Source organism: Thamnophis sirtalis, unplaced genomic scaffold, assembly GCF_051295495.1.
Source record: "Thamnophis sirtalis isolate CommonGarterSnake01/CBP01778 unplaced genomic scaffold, rThaSir2_p1.2 scaffold_2, whole genome shotgun sequence".
In the NCBI taxonomy this organism is placed as follows: Eukaryota; Metazoa; Chordata; class Lepidosauria; order Squamata; family Natricidae; genus Thamnophis; species Thamnophis sirtalis.
The window spans coordinates 149,688,299-149,704,323 of NW_028261382.1; the positions used below are offsets into that span (position 1 = coordinate 149,688,299).

The window sequence follows — 16,025 nt, forward strand, 5'->3', positions numbered from 1 at the left end:
CTATCTGACCAGAACCCTGATAAGTCTTTTCTCTCTCTCATATTGCTATTTTGTTTTTTAAAAATGTGCATCTCTCATAAATCACCTGGCAATCAAAGATGTTTCTAGTGTTTCCTATAAAAGCTATCATATAGCAATTATTTTTTCTTAAGAATTTGTTTGTAAGAAGGAAAAAAACATGGGAATTACACCTCGGAATTAGAGCCAGGTGGCACAGTGGTTAGAGTGCAGCACCGCAGGCTACTTCAGCTGACTGCTAGCTGCAGTTCGGCAGTTCAAATCTCACTGGCTCAAGGTTGACTCAGCTTTCCATCCTTCCGAGGTGGGTAAAATGAGAACCCAGATTGTTGGGGCAATATGCTGACTCTGTAAACCGCTTAGAGAGGGATGTAAAAGCACTATAAAGCAGTATATAAGTCTAGGTGGTATTGCTATTGCTAATTACAAATGTAAATTAATGCTATCTTTTCCCCCAATAAATTTCATTTGAAGCAGAGTAATTATCTGGAAATCGAGATGGTACGTAGCTGGTAAAGCCAAGACAAAAATTAATTAAACAGCACTCTGATGAGAACAACTACATAAAGCTCATATTTTTGGTCTCTAATCATTTCTCCCAAGAGTCACATTGAAAATTACAATTTAGTCCAACTTTGAGAGATCTCTAGAAACTGCATTCCAGGTTTCTATAAGCTATGTAAGATCTTAAGGCCCGCCTCAATCTGTTACTGTCCTACAAGTGCAATAGATCACATGTTAAGTTTGTTTATTTTTCTACTGGGAAGGAGGAGGGTGGTCTGAAAGTAGTTCTACATCCATTACCTTGTCAAAATCAGACCAGATCTTCCTTGGAGATTTAGATTTACAGTGACTATTCTTTTCTAGACATAAAAGATCAATTAAAATAGCACATTAAGTTGCATTCAGATGAGTTCTAGGGGTCTTCTTATAGTTTGGTTGGTACTCCTTTACAGAATTAGCTTTTGCTAAGATTGCTCTTTAGCATCTTCTCCTGCAGTGTAGAACATGTTCAGCCTCTTTGCATACATCTTACATTAAGGCAGGGAGGTCATTAAAGACAACTAAAATCTTGTCTTCAGAATTTATACAGACAGGCTACGTTTAGCCTTCCCAAACAATGCTGATATCCCAGATCTACTTCTTTTGTTAAATGTATTTGTATTTAAAAAAATAAAGCAATTCTATATGATGTGCATTTAGAATACTCTTACCGATAAAGCTGAATCTGCTGCACTTGATGCTTTGTTGGCTGCTGCTTCTGCTGCTCGAATAATATCAGAAATATTCTCAAAAGCACTAGCAGCTCCCACAGTACAGGTCACTAGCTCATTCTTGCTGGCATTCCTCTTGAGTCTGTGGAGAGGGGGGAAACATAGTGCAGGTATCAAGAAAATTATAATACTTCATCTGATATTTTGGCTTTCAGAAAGAAAGAAGGAAAGGAAGGAAGGAAGAAAGAGGGGGGAAGGAAGAAAAGGGATGGATGGTCTAGCGTTATACAACTGTATTAAACACAGCATATTTTGTATGATAATTTGAAATATTGCCATTTAAAGAAGAGACCATCACCAATAGAAGTGTATATGAAATAAAAATGAATCTATTCAAGAAATAGATTTTAAAAATGGGAATGTGTATAATTTCATCACCAATTATATTTTTGGAGGTTGGATGGGATTAATTCTGAGAAGGCATAGCCTAAACCAGTATTTTTAAAGAGTAGTTCAAGAACCCCTGGGAGGCCCTCAAAAGCTTAGGGATCTGCAGAATCAATATTATTAGCCAAATATTGAAAATATTTGCAGAAAATTAAAACAATCTTACTCATTTCATTATTAATTTGTTTAAAATATTATTTTCTTCATTAAAATATTTTATTTATGTTAATATGCATTGGGCTTTATATTGTTATTTTTACATGATTCAAAGAATAAATATTCTAAGAAGGTGGCAACATCATCACTGAGTATGCAGCATTTGGCACAACTTAATTGTTCCTTCCAGCATCTTAAATGGCATTCATTTCTGCAATACAGTACAGCACTCTCCCCATTCCTCTTAAATCAGTTTCAGCATAACTACATAGTTTGCCTTTCCACCAGAAGGGAACCATTCATGTCCAATGTATAAAACACTTCAAGCAAGGAATAAACCATTCTAAAACAATTAATTTACAAAAGTGAAGACATACTCATCCAACTTTCTTGCCAGGTCTTGTAAAGAGTTGGCATGCATTTCTGCTTTCACTACCAAAGGTTCCTTACTGGACGATAAGAATTGGCTCTTCAGTTTTTCATCCAGATCTTTCTTTGCTCCATCCAAATTGGCAGCTAGGCTTTCATATTCCTGGAATTAGAAGAGAATTTTATGCATGGTGACTAAGATGCATAACATATCTATAAGAAATAAGTGGCAAGCTTTTGTTTGTTTTAATTTCTTACATAAACCCCAATGGCTGCGCTTTTGAACACAACATGAAGATTACATACAGCAAATGAGCTAGAGATTCCCTTTTCATATGGGAGTAGTAACAGTTCCTATATTTTGCAAATAGTTACTACTATCTACAAAACCAAGTCATTATTGGTAGTATATTCTTATTTTATCATAATATGAATGTTATTTTCCTCTTTTCAGCCTTATAGAAACTTTAATTCTTTCAAATTTACCTCTTTACTCTTCTGGAACAATTCAAATATATTGTTTGTTTGAGACACTGATGCTTTAGCAGAATTCAGAAAATCCCTTATAGCACTCTGTTGGGTAGTCATCTCTTCTGTCTGTTTCTGATAGAAAAATAAAACAGTGATTCCTTTTATTAATGCAAAAGAAAGTTCTATAGCATAGTATAATTACAATTTATATCTTAATTTAAATATGATTTTATATACTGCCACAATCATACACAGACTCTTGGTAGCTCAAAACATAAAAAGAAAAAAACAATAACAATAGAAATTTTATTTTAAAAAAGCCAACAGACAAATCTAAACTCCAAACCAGCGGTCGGCAATCTTAAACACTCAAAGAGCCATTGGACCTGTTTCCCACAGAAAATGAAACACTGGGAGTCACAAAACCCTCCCCATTCCTGATTATTTCCTGAATGGCCACAAAACTAGCATACGTAGTTGAATTAAACATTCTGTTTTCTTCTGACACTTTTCTTTTCTTGGATTTATCCATGGTTGGCCTACCAGGGTCGAAAAGCTCAATAAATCGCATGCCAGCGGGTGCAGTTGTGACACATATTTTGAGCATTAGGGAGCCACAGCAGAGGGATGAAAGAACCATATGTGGCCCCAGAGCTGTGGGTTGCTGATTTTTGCTCCAAACGATTTGGTGTCAACTCCTAAATGCTTTCTATTAAAGCTTTGTTTCAAACAGCTTCTACCAGTACCGAGGCCAAACACATTTCTCATAGGAAGCCATTCCAGAGGACTGGGCCAACAATGGAAAAAGAACTTCCTAAAAATAGTGAAGGGCCACCAGCTACTCTTCCAGTAGTTGGGAATGGTTAGAATCAATATGATTGGGATGAAAGTTGCTGGATAGATTCCAGAAGAGAAAAGCATTCAGAAGTACGAAATTCAGCCAATACCTAACTCATTGAGGATATAATATAACATTTTTTTAAAAGGTGGAAAGATAGATCTGGTATAAAATAACAGTGACCATGGGGTGTGAAAGTGAAGGGTTTTTCTTTTGAGCCATTTCCTAAAAAACCTCTTCAGCAAATGAATCATCAAATTAAACAGAGGCATTATTCTGTGAAATATGGGAATTCTCAGAGCCTGGGAAAGAAGAGAAAGGTTTTCAAAATATGGCAGCTTAATAGAAGACAGATATTTCAGCCTTACTACTTAAGTGAGATGTCAATCCATTTGTTAAAGATTCGGTGAGAAAGAAATTCAAACAGTTCATCAACACTCCACCTTAATGTACTTACTAATAAACTAGGATTGGTCTAATAAACTAGGATTGTTTTCTACTTAACTAAAACTTTGTAACTTTTCTTGACATTAAACCCGGTTAATGAGGATCTCCTTGATTTTTTTTTTCTTCCTTGGTCATATGCTGCTGTTAGGTGCTTGAACTACTGATCATCTGGGTCTATATGGCCCTGAAGGACTTGAAGGAAGTCCCTATTCTCCTCTAATGTCCACCTGATTAGTACAATATTTATTTATGCTTTGTCTTTTTCCATGATGACATGAATATCAGGGGTGAAGCTCTGTACCTAATGTCTCCTGCCCTTCAAGGACAACTTTGTGGTTGAATTCTAATTCTGCCTCTAGATAAGTCCAGTGCCTCACCCTTCCTTGTCTGTTTTTAACAGGAAAGACCTCCCACTTGGTATTCTTCTTCTCTGATTAGCAACCAAGATCAAATGCTATTCTGAATGAAATCTACCTTGTATCCACTGCTGAAGAACTATTTCTTTTAATAAACAGTGATGAATATCTTAGGTATTTGGCATGGAAACAGAACATGAACTAACAATTTTTACATGTCCTGGTATGATTGGGTCAGTCATGGTATTTGCAGGACAAAAAGAATGAGCTGGGGCATGCCAGATGACTAAACTTTTGCTTAACCATTTCTTTTAGATAAACTGTGTTATAACATACTAAAAAAATAAAATAGCAAAAAAAAATATCATAGGAGAAATCTAATTCACTGGGTTTTTTACAAAATTGCCTTGAGACAAGTTACAGATGTATTAATATTTGCAATAGTTTTTGCCAATTTTCCCCCAAATTATGAAGCTTTCCCCATTTAATGCAGCATGCATAAAGATCCACAAGCCTAGATAAGTAAGTAGTTAGACAGTTAGATAGATTTACCTTAATCTCTTCCAAAAGACGTTCATTTTCTCCATTTAAGTTTTCAGCTAGCTTGGTTTGTTCCTTTGCCTCTCGCAAAGATTCACGAAGATCATTGAGCTTGGATTCATATTCATTTAGTGAATCTCTCACACTTTTAATGAGCCCTTGGTTGTTTGTGTTACGCTTTTCTAGTTCATTCCTTATTCGATCTAGCACTATACAGAATGAATAAAGCAAAACAGGAATGAATCAAATAACCTGTAAGCATTAGGTCCTTCAAGTCTTTTTGTCTCACATTCTTTCTATAAATCAATTTCTCATCATGAAATTATTTTTAGTTGGGTAGATCAACTGGCCTAGTAAATGTAAATATAGATAGGAATTAGCCTGTATATTTTTATCTTTATGTTTCCAAACTTTCTGTAAAGATTATTTGACAGCAAAAGCTCAACTTAAGTCCTGAACTAGTTTCAAGCAGCAACAAAGTACAACATTATTAAAGTGACTATTGCCAGTTTTCTTCATTGTTATACTACAGCTTCCTTCACATCCATTACAAACTTGGTGAGCATTTCCAGATAAGGAAACAGTCTTTCTCCATCTAGTCCCACCTTAATAAATCCAACTGAGCCATTCTACCCAAACTATGTATAGTTTATAGCTCTTACAGTGTTGGGCTTTTCCTTTTTCCTTTTCTGCTTCTGTTAGCTGTTGGCCAAAATTGCGGTTTCTCATTTCATTGATCATTTGCTGAGCTTTCACCAGCTCTTTTGCAGAGTATTCTGTAGGAAAAGAGGATCCTTCTGTAGAAGTGCCATCTATCTGTCCCAAGAGAACTAAGACAAGAAAAACAGGATTTGAATAAGTAAGAGACTTTTACCATACCCTATTACAAAGATAAGTGCTATATATTTAAAGTAGGAGTACAAACATGCACTCTTCAGGACAGCTGCAAATCACTCCAGAAGTCACATCAATTTGTAGTGATAGAACTGGGAAATTGTTCAATATATGAGAATTAACTATATTAATTATAATTGGGTTTTGTCTTGCTCTAACCACTTCTTGGACTAGACCCCTAGCAAACCAATCAAAAATCAGATGAAATACAGAACTTGTAAGCAGACGCGCAACCCTCTTTTAAATTTAAAAGGTGCACTTTCCATTCAACGTACTATAAGTAAATTATTAATGACATCCTGATTTATCTCAGTGGATAGAAACTGCCAATGTACATGGGGCTTATCAAAACATTGCAGTCTTATCCACAACTTCTCAGAAGTAAAGTTAATTTAATTCAATGAGACTTATTCCTGAATACATGGCTCTAGAATAATAATATATCATCCTTGATAGATGTCCCAAATGGATATTCCCATCTCCTTTTTTTTCTTCTATGAACAAGGTGTGACCTTTTTGCATATTAAGAGGACAACTGAACAAGTCAAACTCAAAACGTCTATGGATGTTATGGCTATCATGAAGGTGACAAATACATTCTTGGGGAAGGGAAATTGCCTCATGTCTTAAAGCAAATGTTTGGGCTGTTTTAGACTACTATTCTCCAATATCCACATTATAGGGAAGTTTGTAGAGAAGGTGATAAGTTTGCAAGTATCTAGACAATTCTGAATAAAATGGATTGTCTAGATCATAACAGCTAGAATTCAGATCTGGGTATCATGGAAACTGCAATGGTCATCCTAGAGGATAATCTTTTAAAGGCCAGGGATGAGGGAATGAAACCCAACATTGATTGGGGTATCCTTCCAGGCCAAATGGAAGGGCTAAGGCAGTGATTGCTAATCTTTTCTGGAGCAGGTGCCCAAAGTGTGTGCATGCACGCATGAAGGCACGTGTGCGTACACAAACCCCCAAAATACAATGCACACATGGCCCCCATAAGCATCCCACTCCACACATATGCATGTGCCCACTTTCACATGCGCCCCCTGCACAGACCTGGCCCCCACACATATGCATACATGAGCCCTGCATGCGTGCTCGCCTACACATGCGCCCTGCGCTTGTGCAGCAGAGACCTGATGACCAGCTGGCCAGTAGGAGGCACGCATGCATGCACTGTGAAGCTGAACTAGGGCTACGCATATTCATAGAGAGGGTGCTGCGTGCCACCTGTGGCATGCGTGCCATAGGTTAGCCATCACGGGGCTAAGGGGCTCTCCTCCTTCCTGAGCAGCTACTTCCAGTTGGTGAGGGATAGAAATTGAGTGCTTGCAGATTGTATTATAGGACATTGTAGAGCTCAGCTATTTCCCCTTATGATTTAACATTTACTTTAAACTGCTAGAAGATATCATTTGTCAACATAGGGTGACCTATCATCATTGGTAAAAAAATCCAGCTTTTCTGTGTGTCTCTACTTTCTACGGGACAGACAGGAGATGAAGATCCTAACCCAGTGCTTGGAAGTGGTTAGGAAATAGATGAGAGGAACAGACCCAGGTTGAATTCATCTGCAAAGGCATAGTTGTAAGTTCTGAAATCAGATATATTCTACCTATACCCTACCTATTTGGGTGGGGGTCATACATATATGTACTGAGCTGGTTTGCAATCTGGAAGTTGTCCTGGATTTTTAGCTCCTTCTTGAACAGCATGTAAAGGACAAAACCATGAGACATTTTACCCTCTGATGCCCCAATTGCATCTTTTCCTCGATCAGGAGGCATTATGCATAAACGGTGGGTTTTTTTTTTGCCTGCGTGAGATTTTAAATAACTTCAATTGTTGTGAATAGAAGCTGTTTTAAAATCTTATTACTGCAGAAACAATTACTGAGAAGAGCAGTAATAAACCTTTTTTAAAAATTAAGATTGACTTAAATCTGTTGCCACTACTACTGCAATAAGGTTTTTAAACAGCTTCCACTGATATAAACAGAAAATGGTTAAAGCTGAAATGAAGTGTAAAGAAAGAAATGAAAGAAAACAAATTGAAAACAGAGGCTATGGTGCTGGATAAATTAGCCAAAAATTAGTTTGATTCACAGGCTGATATAATTTCCCCATCCTTAACGTAAAAGAAAAGACATTGCTCTTACCATTAATATGGATGAGAATAGATTGGATCTTGGAAATTAAAGTTCTTCCTCTTTGATTAGTTTTACTAAAGTTATTTAAAAGATTCTGTGCTTTCTTGTAATTACCTTCAGCCTAAGAGTTAAAAGTTACATAACATTAGTAAAAGTTTAATTTAAAAGTATTGAATATTATTGATTTATTTGGGTGTTTATGTAACACCCTATTTTATTAACACACATCTTCATAGTATAATTTGCTATTATAATAGGACTAATTTAACCAAAGGTTAAATTAGGCATTTTTTAGCTATTCATAAAAGAGGTTTTTTTTTTAATAAAATGCATTTATTGCATAAACTTTATCAGAATGATTAAACAGATATCACACAAGGATAAAGATACAAAAGCAAAGGAACAGATACTACTAATAAAACATAAATAAACATTATGGAAAAATAAGTATTGATGACTTGTGAGAAATCTGATCACTCAAGATAGAAACCAAAGCTTTGGGGGATAGGTGCAACAATGTATACTTTTTTTGGGAACACTGTGATGATCATCAAGTTTCTCGCTAACCGTGACAGAGAGAATGCCCCAAGTCAAACTCTTTTATAAATTTTATATGTCTCGCTGACATTGACAAGCAGAAATATAAAAGAAATGATACAATTACAGGTAGTCCTTGAGTTATAACAATTTATTCAGTGATTATTTGAAATTAAGACTGCACTGAACAAATCTTGCTTATAGCCGGTCTTTGACTTACAACCAAAATTGAGCCTGGAATCTCAATTGCTGAGTGAAGTGGTCATTAAGGAAGATGTCACATGACTGCCCATGTAATTGCTTTGCTCAACGACTGCAGTCCTGGCACTCCTGGTTGTGGTTATTAAATGATCATGAAGGTCATTAAACTGACAGACTACTAGATACAGAATGTGGGATCCCTCAGGGCAGGGAGAGATGCTGGAAGCTCCGCTTAAGAGCTGAAAATCCTCCCTGTTAAAATCCATGCAGGGTTTTCAGCTCCTGAGTGAGAGATGTCACACAGAGATCTTCCCCAACCACCTGAGGCACCTGCACTGCCTATCCTATTGTGTTGCCTCTCCACTCTCTGCTTGAATTTGGGGTCCTTCTCATCTCTAAGAGCTGGCTAAAAAATGCCTGTTAAAAGATGTCATTTCTTTTCCACACATGGAAGGTAATACCTTCGGCAGGATGCAGTAACAGAACTCAGATCTTCTGGATCTGAGCTGCATTTCTCCACCTTGCACAATATGGACACTAGGGTAACATTTTGCCATTTATTAAAGATACCTTGAGACATGTTCTTCAACATTTATTATTATAATTTTATACAAACTCTTCAAATCTCAAATATGATTAGTAAACAAATTTTTTATTTAAAAAAAAGCTGATAGCAATATGTAAAAGTTTTAAACACTTACCTTTTCTTTCAGAGCATTAATATTTTGATTAATGTGAGACAAACCTGTCTCCAGTTCATCTACCTTTGAGCTCTGAGTTTTAATAACAGAATGAGAGTGATTCAACAGACTCTGAAAATAAAGGCAAAACAAAATGGGAATCAGCAAACTGAATACATTCCAAATACAATTTGGAATTAGGAAAATATGGACAGAAAAGCGCTGGAATGAGACTTCATAAATTAGCTCCTACTGCCATTAATAGGTGAAGAGATGACTAAATCATAAGACAGACTTCAACAGAAAAATGTTACCTGGATGTCCTGAGACTGATAGCAAGGAGTAGCAAGGAGGGAACAAGAAATGTTAGAAATTCCATCTACAATAGGGCCAGAATAATGCATGGAAACTTAAGGATGCTAATTTCAATAGATTTAAAAATCTACCAAATTCTGGGTAGGACAATGAATACATACATACATACATACATACATACATACATACATACATACATACATACATACATACATTCTCCTACCCAGAATTTGGTAGAATATATATATTCTATATATAATTTGTGTGTGTGTGTGTGTGTTTGTGTGTGTGTGTATAATTGTATATATATACAATTTTCTGTGAAATGTTGCCTTGTTTATTTAAATTTATAGTATTTCTATTTCGATGGTAACTCAAAGGTTATGATTAACATTGCAATAAAATAAATGTCATAGCAATGTATTTAAAATTATCAGGAAAAACAGAACAATAAGATCTTAGCAAGAGCAGAGCCAAACATTTCTAACTTTCTTATTTAGCTTCAATTATTTAGAAAGGTCCTGCTTTGCTAAATCAAAAGAATAGATCCCTTTACCTGAGGATATTCTAAAAGTGAAGGGCTGCAATCAAAAAGATCCTCTCCTTGTTTCCCCACCCTATCTTCAGAATACATGGCTAACATAAAAGTCCTTTCAAAGATGAAATAATTCAGAAGATGTTCGTATAGGAGAAGAGAGAGAAGATCAAAGACTTGACTCCCAATCATGCAGGGTCATTGGGAATTGTGCATGGAAATGAATTTGCAGCTGGTATGACTATTCCCACAAGATATCACAAATGGTCATTTTAGCAGATGCGTTTCCCCACAACACTTTATTAAACTTGAAAAAAATATAAAATAAGAAGGCAAAAAACAAAAAAAGTTGAAGAGAGAAAAGGCGGACAGGAAAAAAGCAAAACTTCAGCCAAGAAGGGACAAAAACCTGTAGAAAAGAGTAACTTCCAAGTTTCTTTGGTATAGATAAAAGCATGGACTATAATGCTCCTTTGAACTATAGTAAAACATAGCACACAGTACAGTACTTCTATAGACATAAGAACTTCTAGTCATCAAATCCAAGGCTAAAAGTTCATTTATTTCCATTTCAAGCAAAATATTAGCACTATGCTTTTGGCAAACTAACCAGAAGAAGGCAATACTGCTCTACTGCTGCCAAGAATACATATCTGTGGAGTCATCAGAAGTTGTGCAGGAATTGGGCTGAGTTAAATTTTAAAGAAGGCTTCTAAGACAGATCCATGAATAATACATTCAAACAGTCTAATTCGAATTGGCTGCTAGGGTCTTTCTTATGAAGTAGTCTAAGAAAGAGTAATGGAATGGGTTTCATCAAAATTCAGAACCATATTCCAGCCCCAAAAGAACTCTGAATATGACATTTCTCTTATTGAACTGTTTCTAGAGCATATTTCAGAAGTGTACTCAAGCCTCTGGAAAGTGAACCCAATCCCATGGAAAGCCAGTTTTTTTCGAGTTACCTCCAGTTGCTTGCTACGGACTTCCAGGTGCTTCATCTGGCCCAGCAGTTGGGCACTAGTGTTGATACTTTGCATTTGAAATTCAATCACTCGGAGCTCACTTCCCATTGTACTCAAATCTTCCAGCAATGTGATTACACAACTGCCACAAGCTAAACAAAAAAGAGCACACACGGATGAGTTTAAAGTGTTACTTTTTGTATATTCAAAAAAAGAATGGGTCTACTAAAAACAATTATGAGACAGAAATATATTTGTAGAAAATGTTATTTGTTACTAAAACCAATAACAAAACTTTTGAAATGGTGTCATAAAACTATGTTTGTCATACAACTGAACTGTGTGTCTGCACTATTTTACCAGTACAACCAACAATAAAGCCAAATATATGTAATCTTTGAAGCCATTCTTTGTATGTCTCTCGTCTATGTTCAATCTTTCCTAATTTGCTGCCCTCCAGATCTGTTGGATTACAACTTTTAGCATCCTCACCATTAACAGAGAGATTCTCTCTCACTACTGGGGATTTAGATAACTTATTCTGAATAGGCTTATTTCCACAAGAAAATACCAAAATTGCTCTTTCTAATCTCTAAAAACATAGCTCTTTATTAGTGCTATACGTATAAGCAAGCTTTCAGACCAAATAAAGTTTATAACTTACAATTACAATCTTCATTTGGATCTATGTCTTTTGGTTCTTGGCTTATGCACTCTGGAAATTAAAAGAAAAAAAAGAGAAAAAATTAGAATTAGAGGATGCAACAATACAGGATGCAATGTTCTGAAATGTCAGAAAGATGATAGTGTTATTGATGCCCTCTTCACTCCATTGAAAGCTGCACATTGTTATGTAGATAAAAACATTGGAAGCCAGTTCCTAGAATCAATACTGTAAAATATTATTTACCTACTTTCTCTTTTTCTTTATTTAATTTACATGCCTCACATCTTACTCTCCAAAGTTGGAGACTTACAATAAAAATACATTAGAGAGGAAGTTGACAGGATCTTGTAGAGTTCTTTCCAAAGTTAAATTTACACATTGCTTTCTTGTCTTTCCTCAAATAATAGCTTAAGCTAATGCGAACAAATTATACCATAATACTGGATCACACTCCTGGGCCCTTCAGAAATCCAAGGCATTAGTTACTAAATATCTTAGCAGGGAGGAAAACAAGGCAATTCACTTACTCCTGAATTCGTCCACTGATTTAACTCTTTGAGCTCAGAAACAAAAGATGTGGCATTAGAATACAAAAATGGTAAAATGTAATCAAAACATTCAACCAAAATAAACATATTTATGGTTCTTGGGATCACTACATTTAGCAGTATTTTGAGCTACTCCTGTACAACTCCTTCCCTTATTAATCAGGAAAGGGTTTGGATTCATGCAAGTGTTCACACTGTGGCTGCCTCTCCTGCCAGCATAATTCCATTTTCACAAGAGGAGGGATACTGACCTCTAAAGGAACCGCACTGTCAAAAGACTGCTGACTGCCAAGACTCCAAAAGACCTTTTCAAAACAGAGTCCTCTTCCTACACCCCAATTCAGTCCATAGCATACTACAGTGATAAGATACTACAAAATATAATACAGGTAGTCCTCGACTTCTGACTACAATTGACCCCATAATTTATGTTGCTAAGCAAGACATTTGTTAAGTGAGTTTTGCCCTATTTTATGACCATTCTTGCCACAGTTGTTAAGTGAATCAGTGCAGTTGTTGAATGAGTAATGTGGTTGTTAAGTGAATCTGGCTTTCTCGTTGAATTTGCTTGTCAGAAGGTTGCAAAAGGTGATCACAGGACCCCAGGACCCTACAGCCATCATAAATATGAACCAGTTGCCAAGCATCTGAATTTTGGTCATGTGACCATGGGAATGCTGCAATGGTCATAAGTCACTTATTTGGTGCTGTTGTAACTCTGGATGGTCATTGAACAAACTGTTGTAAGTCAAAGACTATCTGTATATGCAGCACAATTCTTATAGCTTATGATTTCTTCTGACTTTGAATATTACCTCATCTCATTAACTTCAACCTCCAAGCTATGGCAATTTGCAAGACAACCAAATACAAAATTCAAGGCAAATATTACTATTGAAGATTAAGTAGACCGGTTTTTCTCAACCTCAGTTACTTTAAGATGTCTGGACTTGAACTACCAGCTACCAAATTTCCCCAGCCAGGCTGAATTCCGAAGTAGCCTATCACTTTTAATCACTTTTATCTCATGACACATAAAGTAGGGTGCCAATTAAATATGACATGTCATTGCCTAATAGGAACCAGAACATCCAAAGGTATGCAATTATAGATTTCAATAAGCTACTGCATGACCACAATTAAACCAAGGCTCAATACACCACAGCAAAACCACAATGACATCAGGATTTGCTCAAGTAACTGCATCGAGACTGAACTTGTTTTAGCAACTGTTAGTTTAAGCAGCAGGGCAGTACTTTAAAATATGTTTGAAAAATATGTGCCCAGTTATATAATTCTAGTAGTTTACATAATGGAATTGGGAAAATAGCATTGCCTTTGAGACAGAAAGCCTCAAAATATATTCAGATAAAACAGGTTTCCTTTCAACTGTGTCAAACATTTCAGAGACTAGAACTGAGAAATATGTGCAAGTCTCAAAACAAAAGTCGAATATGTGTCCTTGGCAAGTAAAAATTGGTTTAGACACAGGCCTGGCTATGTGTCCTTGGGCTCCCCTTTGGCTCTGGATGAGGAAAGATTCTTGTTGGTTTGGAAACAAGTTCTACTACTTCTTGTATATTACTTTTTATGATTCGGATTCTTTGGTTCAGCTCCCTACTTTCTTGATCATCTCTAACAGTTGCCCTTGACTCTGACTTGAAATGTTAAGTGCTCGTGCCTAATTAAAATTGGCCCCCAGTCTGATGTCTCCTCTGAGTAATACAGAGTGCATATAATGCATGCTGGGTAGCAAACCTCTGGCTTTCTAGATGTTGCTGAAATACAACATCCTACATAGAAATAAGAGCACCAACCTGGCAAACTAATTCAAAAATCAAGGTGCAAAGCACCAAACTCTCTAATACCTATATGTGTTAACTAGCAAGCACCAAGTAAGTAAGCCACAAATCTGTAATGGTATATGGGAATAACTTTAGGAGACTGGGCTTAGAGTCACTGCCTAGGTCAATATGTCAATATGCGGACGATACCCAGTTGTATCTGTCCGCCCCGTGCCAACTCAATGACGCGGCGGACGTGATGAACCGAGGCCTTGAGGCCGTTATGGACTGGATGAGGGCTAACAAACTTGTACTCAACCCGGAAAAGACCAAGTGGCTGTTGTGCTTCCCTCCCAACAATTCGACCAGTACTCCATCGCTCAGGCTGGGGGGTCAAATTTTATACCCCTCAGAGAGGGTTCGCAACTTGGGCGTCCTCCTGGATCCACAGCTGTCCTTTGACCACCATCTGACGACTGTGACCAGGGGGGCATTTGCCCAGGTTCGCCTGGTGCGCCACTTGCGACCCTACCTGAATCGGGAGGCTCTCACAACAGTCACTCGGGCCCTTGTGACCTCTAGGCTGGAATACTGCAATGTGCTCTACATGGGGCTGCCCTTGAAGAGCATCCGGCGACTTCAGCTAGTCCAGAACGCGGCCGCGCGAATGATCGTGGGTGCACCTCGGTTCACCCACATAACACCTATCCTCCGCGAGCTGCGCTGGCTACCTGTCGATCTCCGGGTGCGCTTCAAGGTGCTACTAGTCACCCATAAAGCCCTCCATGGTAGTGGATCTGCGTACTTGAGAGACCGCCTTCTGCCAATTACCTCCCTGCGACCAATCAGATCTCACAGATTGGGCCTCCTCCGAGTTCCATCTGCCAGCCAGTGCCGGCTGGCAACTACAAGGAGGAGAGCCTTCTCAGTTGTAGCTCCGACCCTTTGGAACGATCTCCCCGTGGAGATTCGTACTCTCACCACCGTCCAGGCCTTCCGCATAGCCCTCAAGAACTGGCTAGCCCGTCAGGCCTGGGGACAAAGATAATTGCCCCTCCCGAATGATGAATGAATGTTGCTCATTATTTTACTTTATGTTTGTCTACGTTATTGTTTGTATTTCCATCCCCTGATTTTATGTAAGCCGCCCTGAGTCCCCTCAGGGAAAAGGGCGGCCTATAAATGTTAATAAACCTTCAAACCTAGGGAATGGTCATTACCCCATACCAATACAAACAGTAATAAAGGGATTCATTAAAGTGACATTATTATAATGTTGTTGATAGACTAATATTTTCATTTAGACAAAATTACGGTATATCTTTTTAGCCAATGTTTGGTATGCTTAAAATAATGCTTATTTTCTGTTATAATCCATTAATGATTTTTTTTCTTATACCAAACTTTGTTTTTCAGAAATGTCTAAACAAAACTATAGAGTCACATTATTGAAATTAACTGAAATGTTTAGATGAAAGGAATATCATAACTGATGCAATGCATACTCATATAATGCATTTAGAATTCCTTCAATTCTGCAAATAATTGTGTTGTTTGAAAAAAACTACAATAGTTAGGCAATTTTACTTTTGGGAATTCAAATTAAAGCCTTCAGCATCTTTCACTACTGGCCATGTTAGTTGAGGCTGCTAGAAGCTGTAGTTCAGTAATATATGATTATATTTCCCATGCCTATTGTTCAAGTTTATCTTCCTTGAAACTTCAAAACAATTAACATAAAAATTGTATAGAAGAAATTCATAATTCATGTGGATATCTAAATTACCTAAATGCAATCAGCGATGAAAACTGTAGGATGTAGGACACATAAATCAGGATCATGCTGTTTAAACATTAACTAACACATTTAATTACTTCATTAAAAACA

The 16,025-nt window shown here is 37.0% G+C and overlaps 1 protein-coding gene across 2 annotated transcripts in view; it reads right to left on the minus strand.

Annotated features, from left to right (window-relative positions):
- LAMA3 (laminin subunit alpha 3) overlaps nucleotides 1–16,025 on the minus strand; it is a 157,831-nt gene that overhangs the window by 48,841 nt on the left and 92,965 nt on the right. For both annotated transcript variants that reach the window (XM_087707173.1, XM_087707174.1), the window contains exons 43-51: nucleotides 11,803–11,853; nucleotides 11,139–11,290; nucleotides 9,345–9,455; nucleotides 7,915–8,026; nucleotides 5,519–5,686; nucleotides 4,869–5,065; nucleotides 2,691–2,807; nucleotides 2,213–2,367; nucleotides 1,233–1,374 (exon numbers count right to left, since the gene is read on the minus strand). In XM_087707173.1, coding sequence (XP_087563299.1) covers nucleotides 1,233–1,374; nucleotides 2,213–2,367; nucleotides 2,691–2,807; nucleotides 4,869–5,065; nucleotides 5,519–5,686; nucleotides 7,915–8,026; nucleotides 9,345–9,455; nucleotides 11,139–11,290; nucleotides 11,803–11,853 — 1,205 coding nt within the window. The remainder of the gene's footprint in view (nucleotides 1–1,232; nucleotides 1,375–2,212; nucleotides 2,368–2,690; nucleotides 2,808–4,868; nucleotides 5,066–5,518; nucleotides 5,687–7,914; nucleotides 8,027–9,344; nucleotides 9,456–11,138; nucleotides 11,291–11,802; nucleotides 11,854–16,025) is intronic.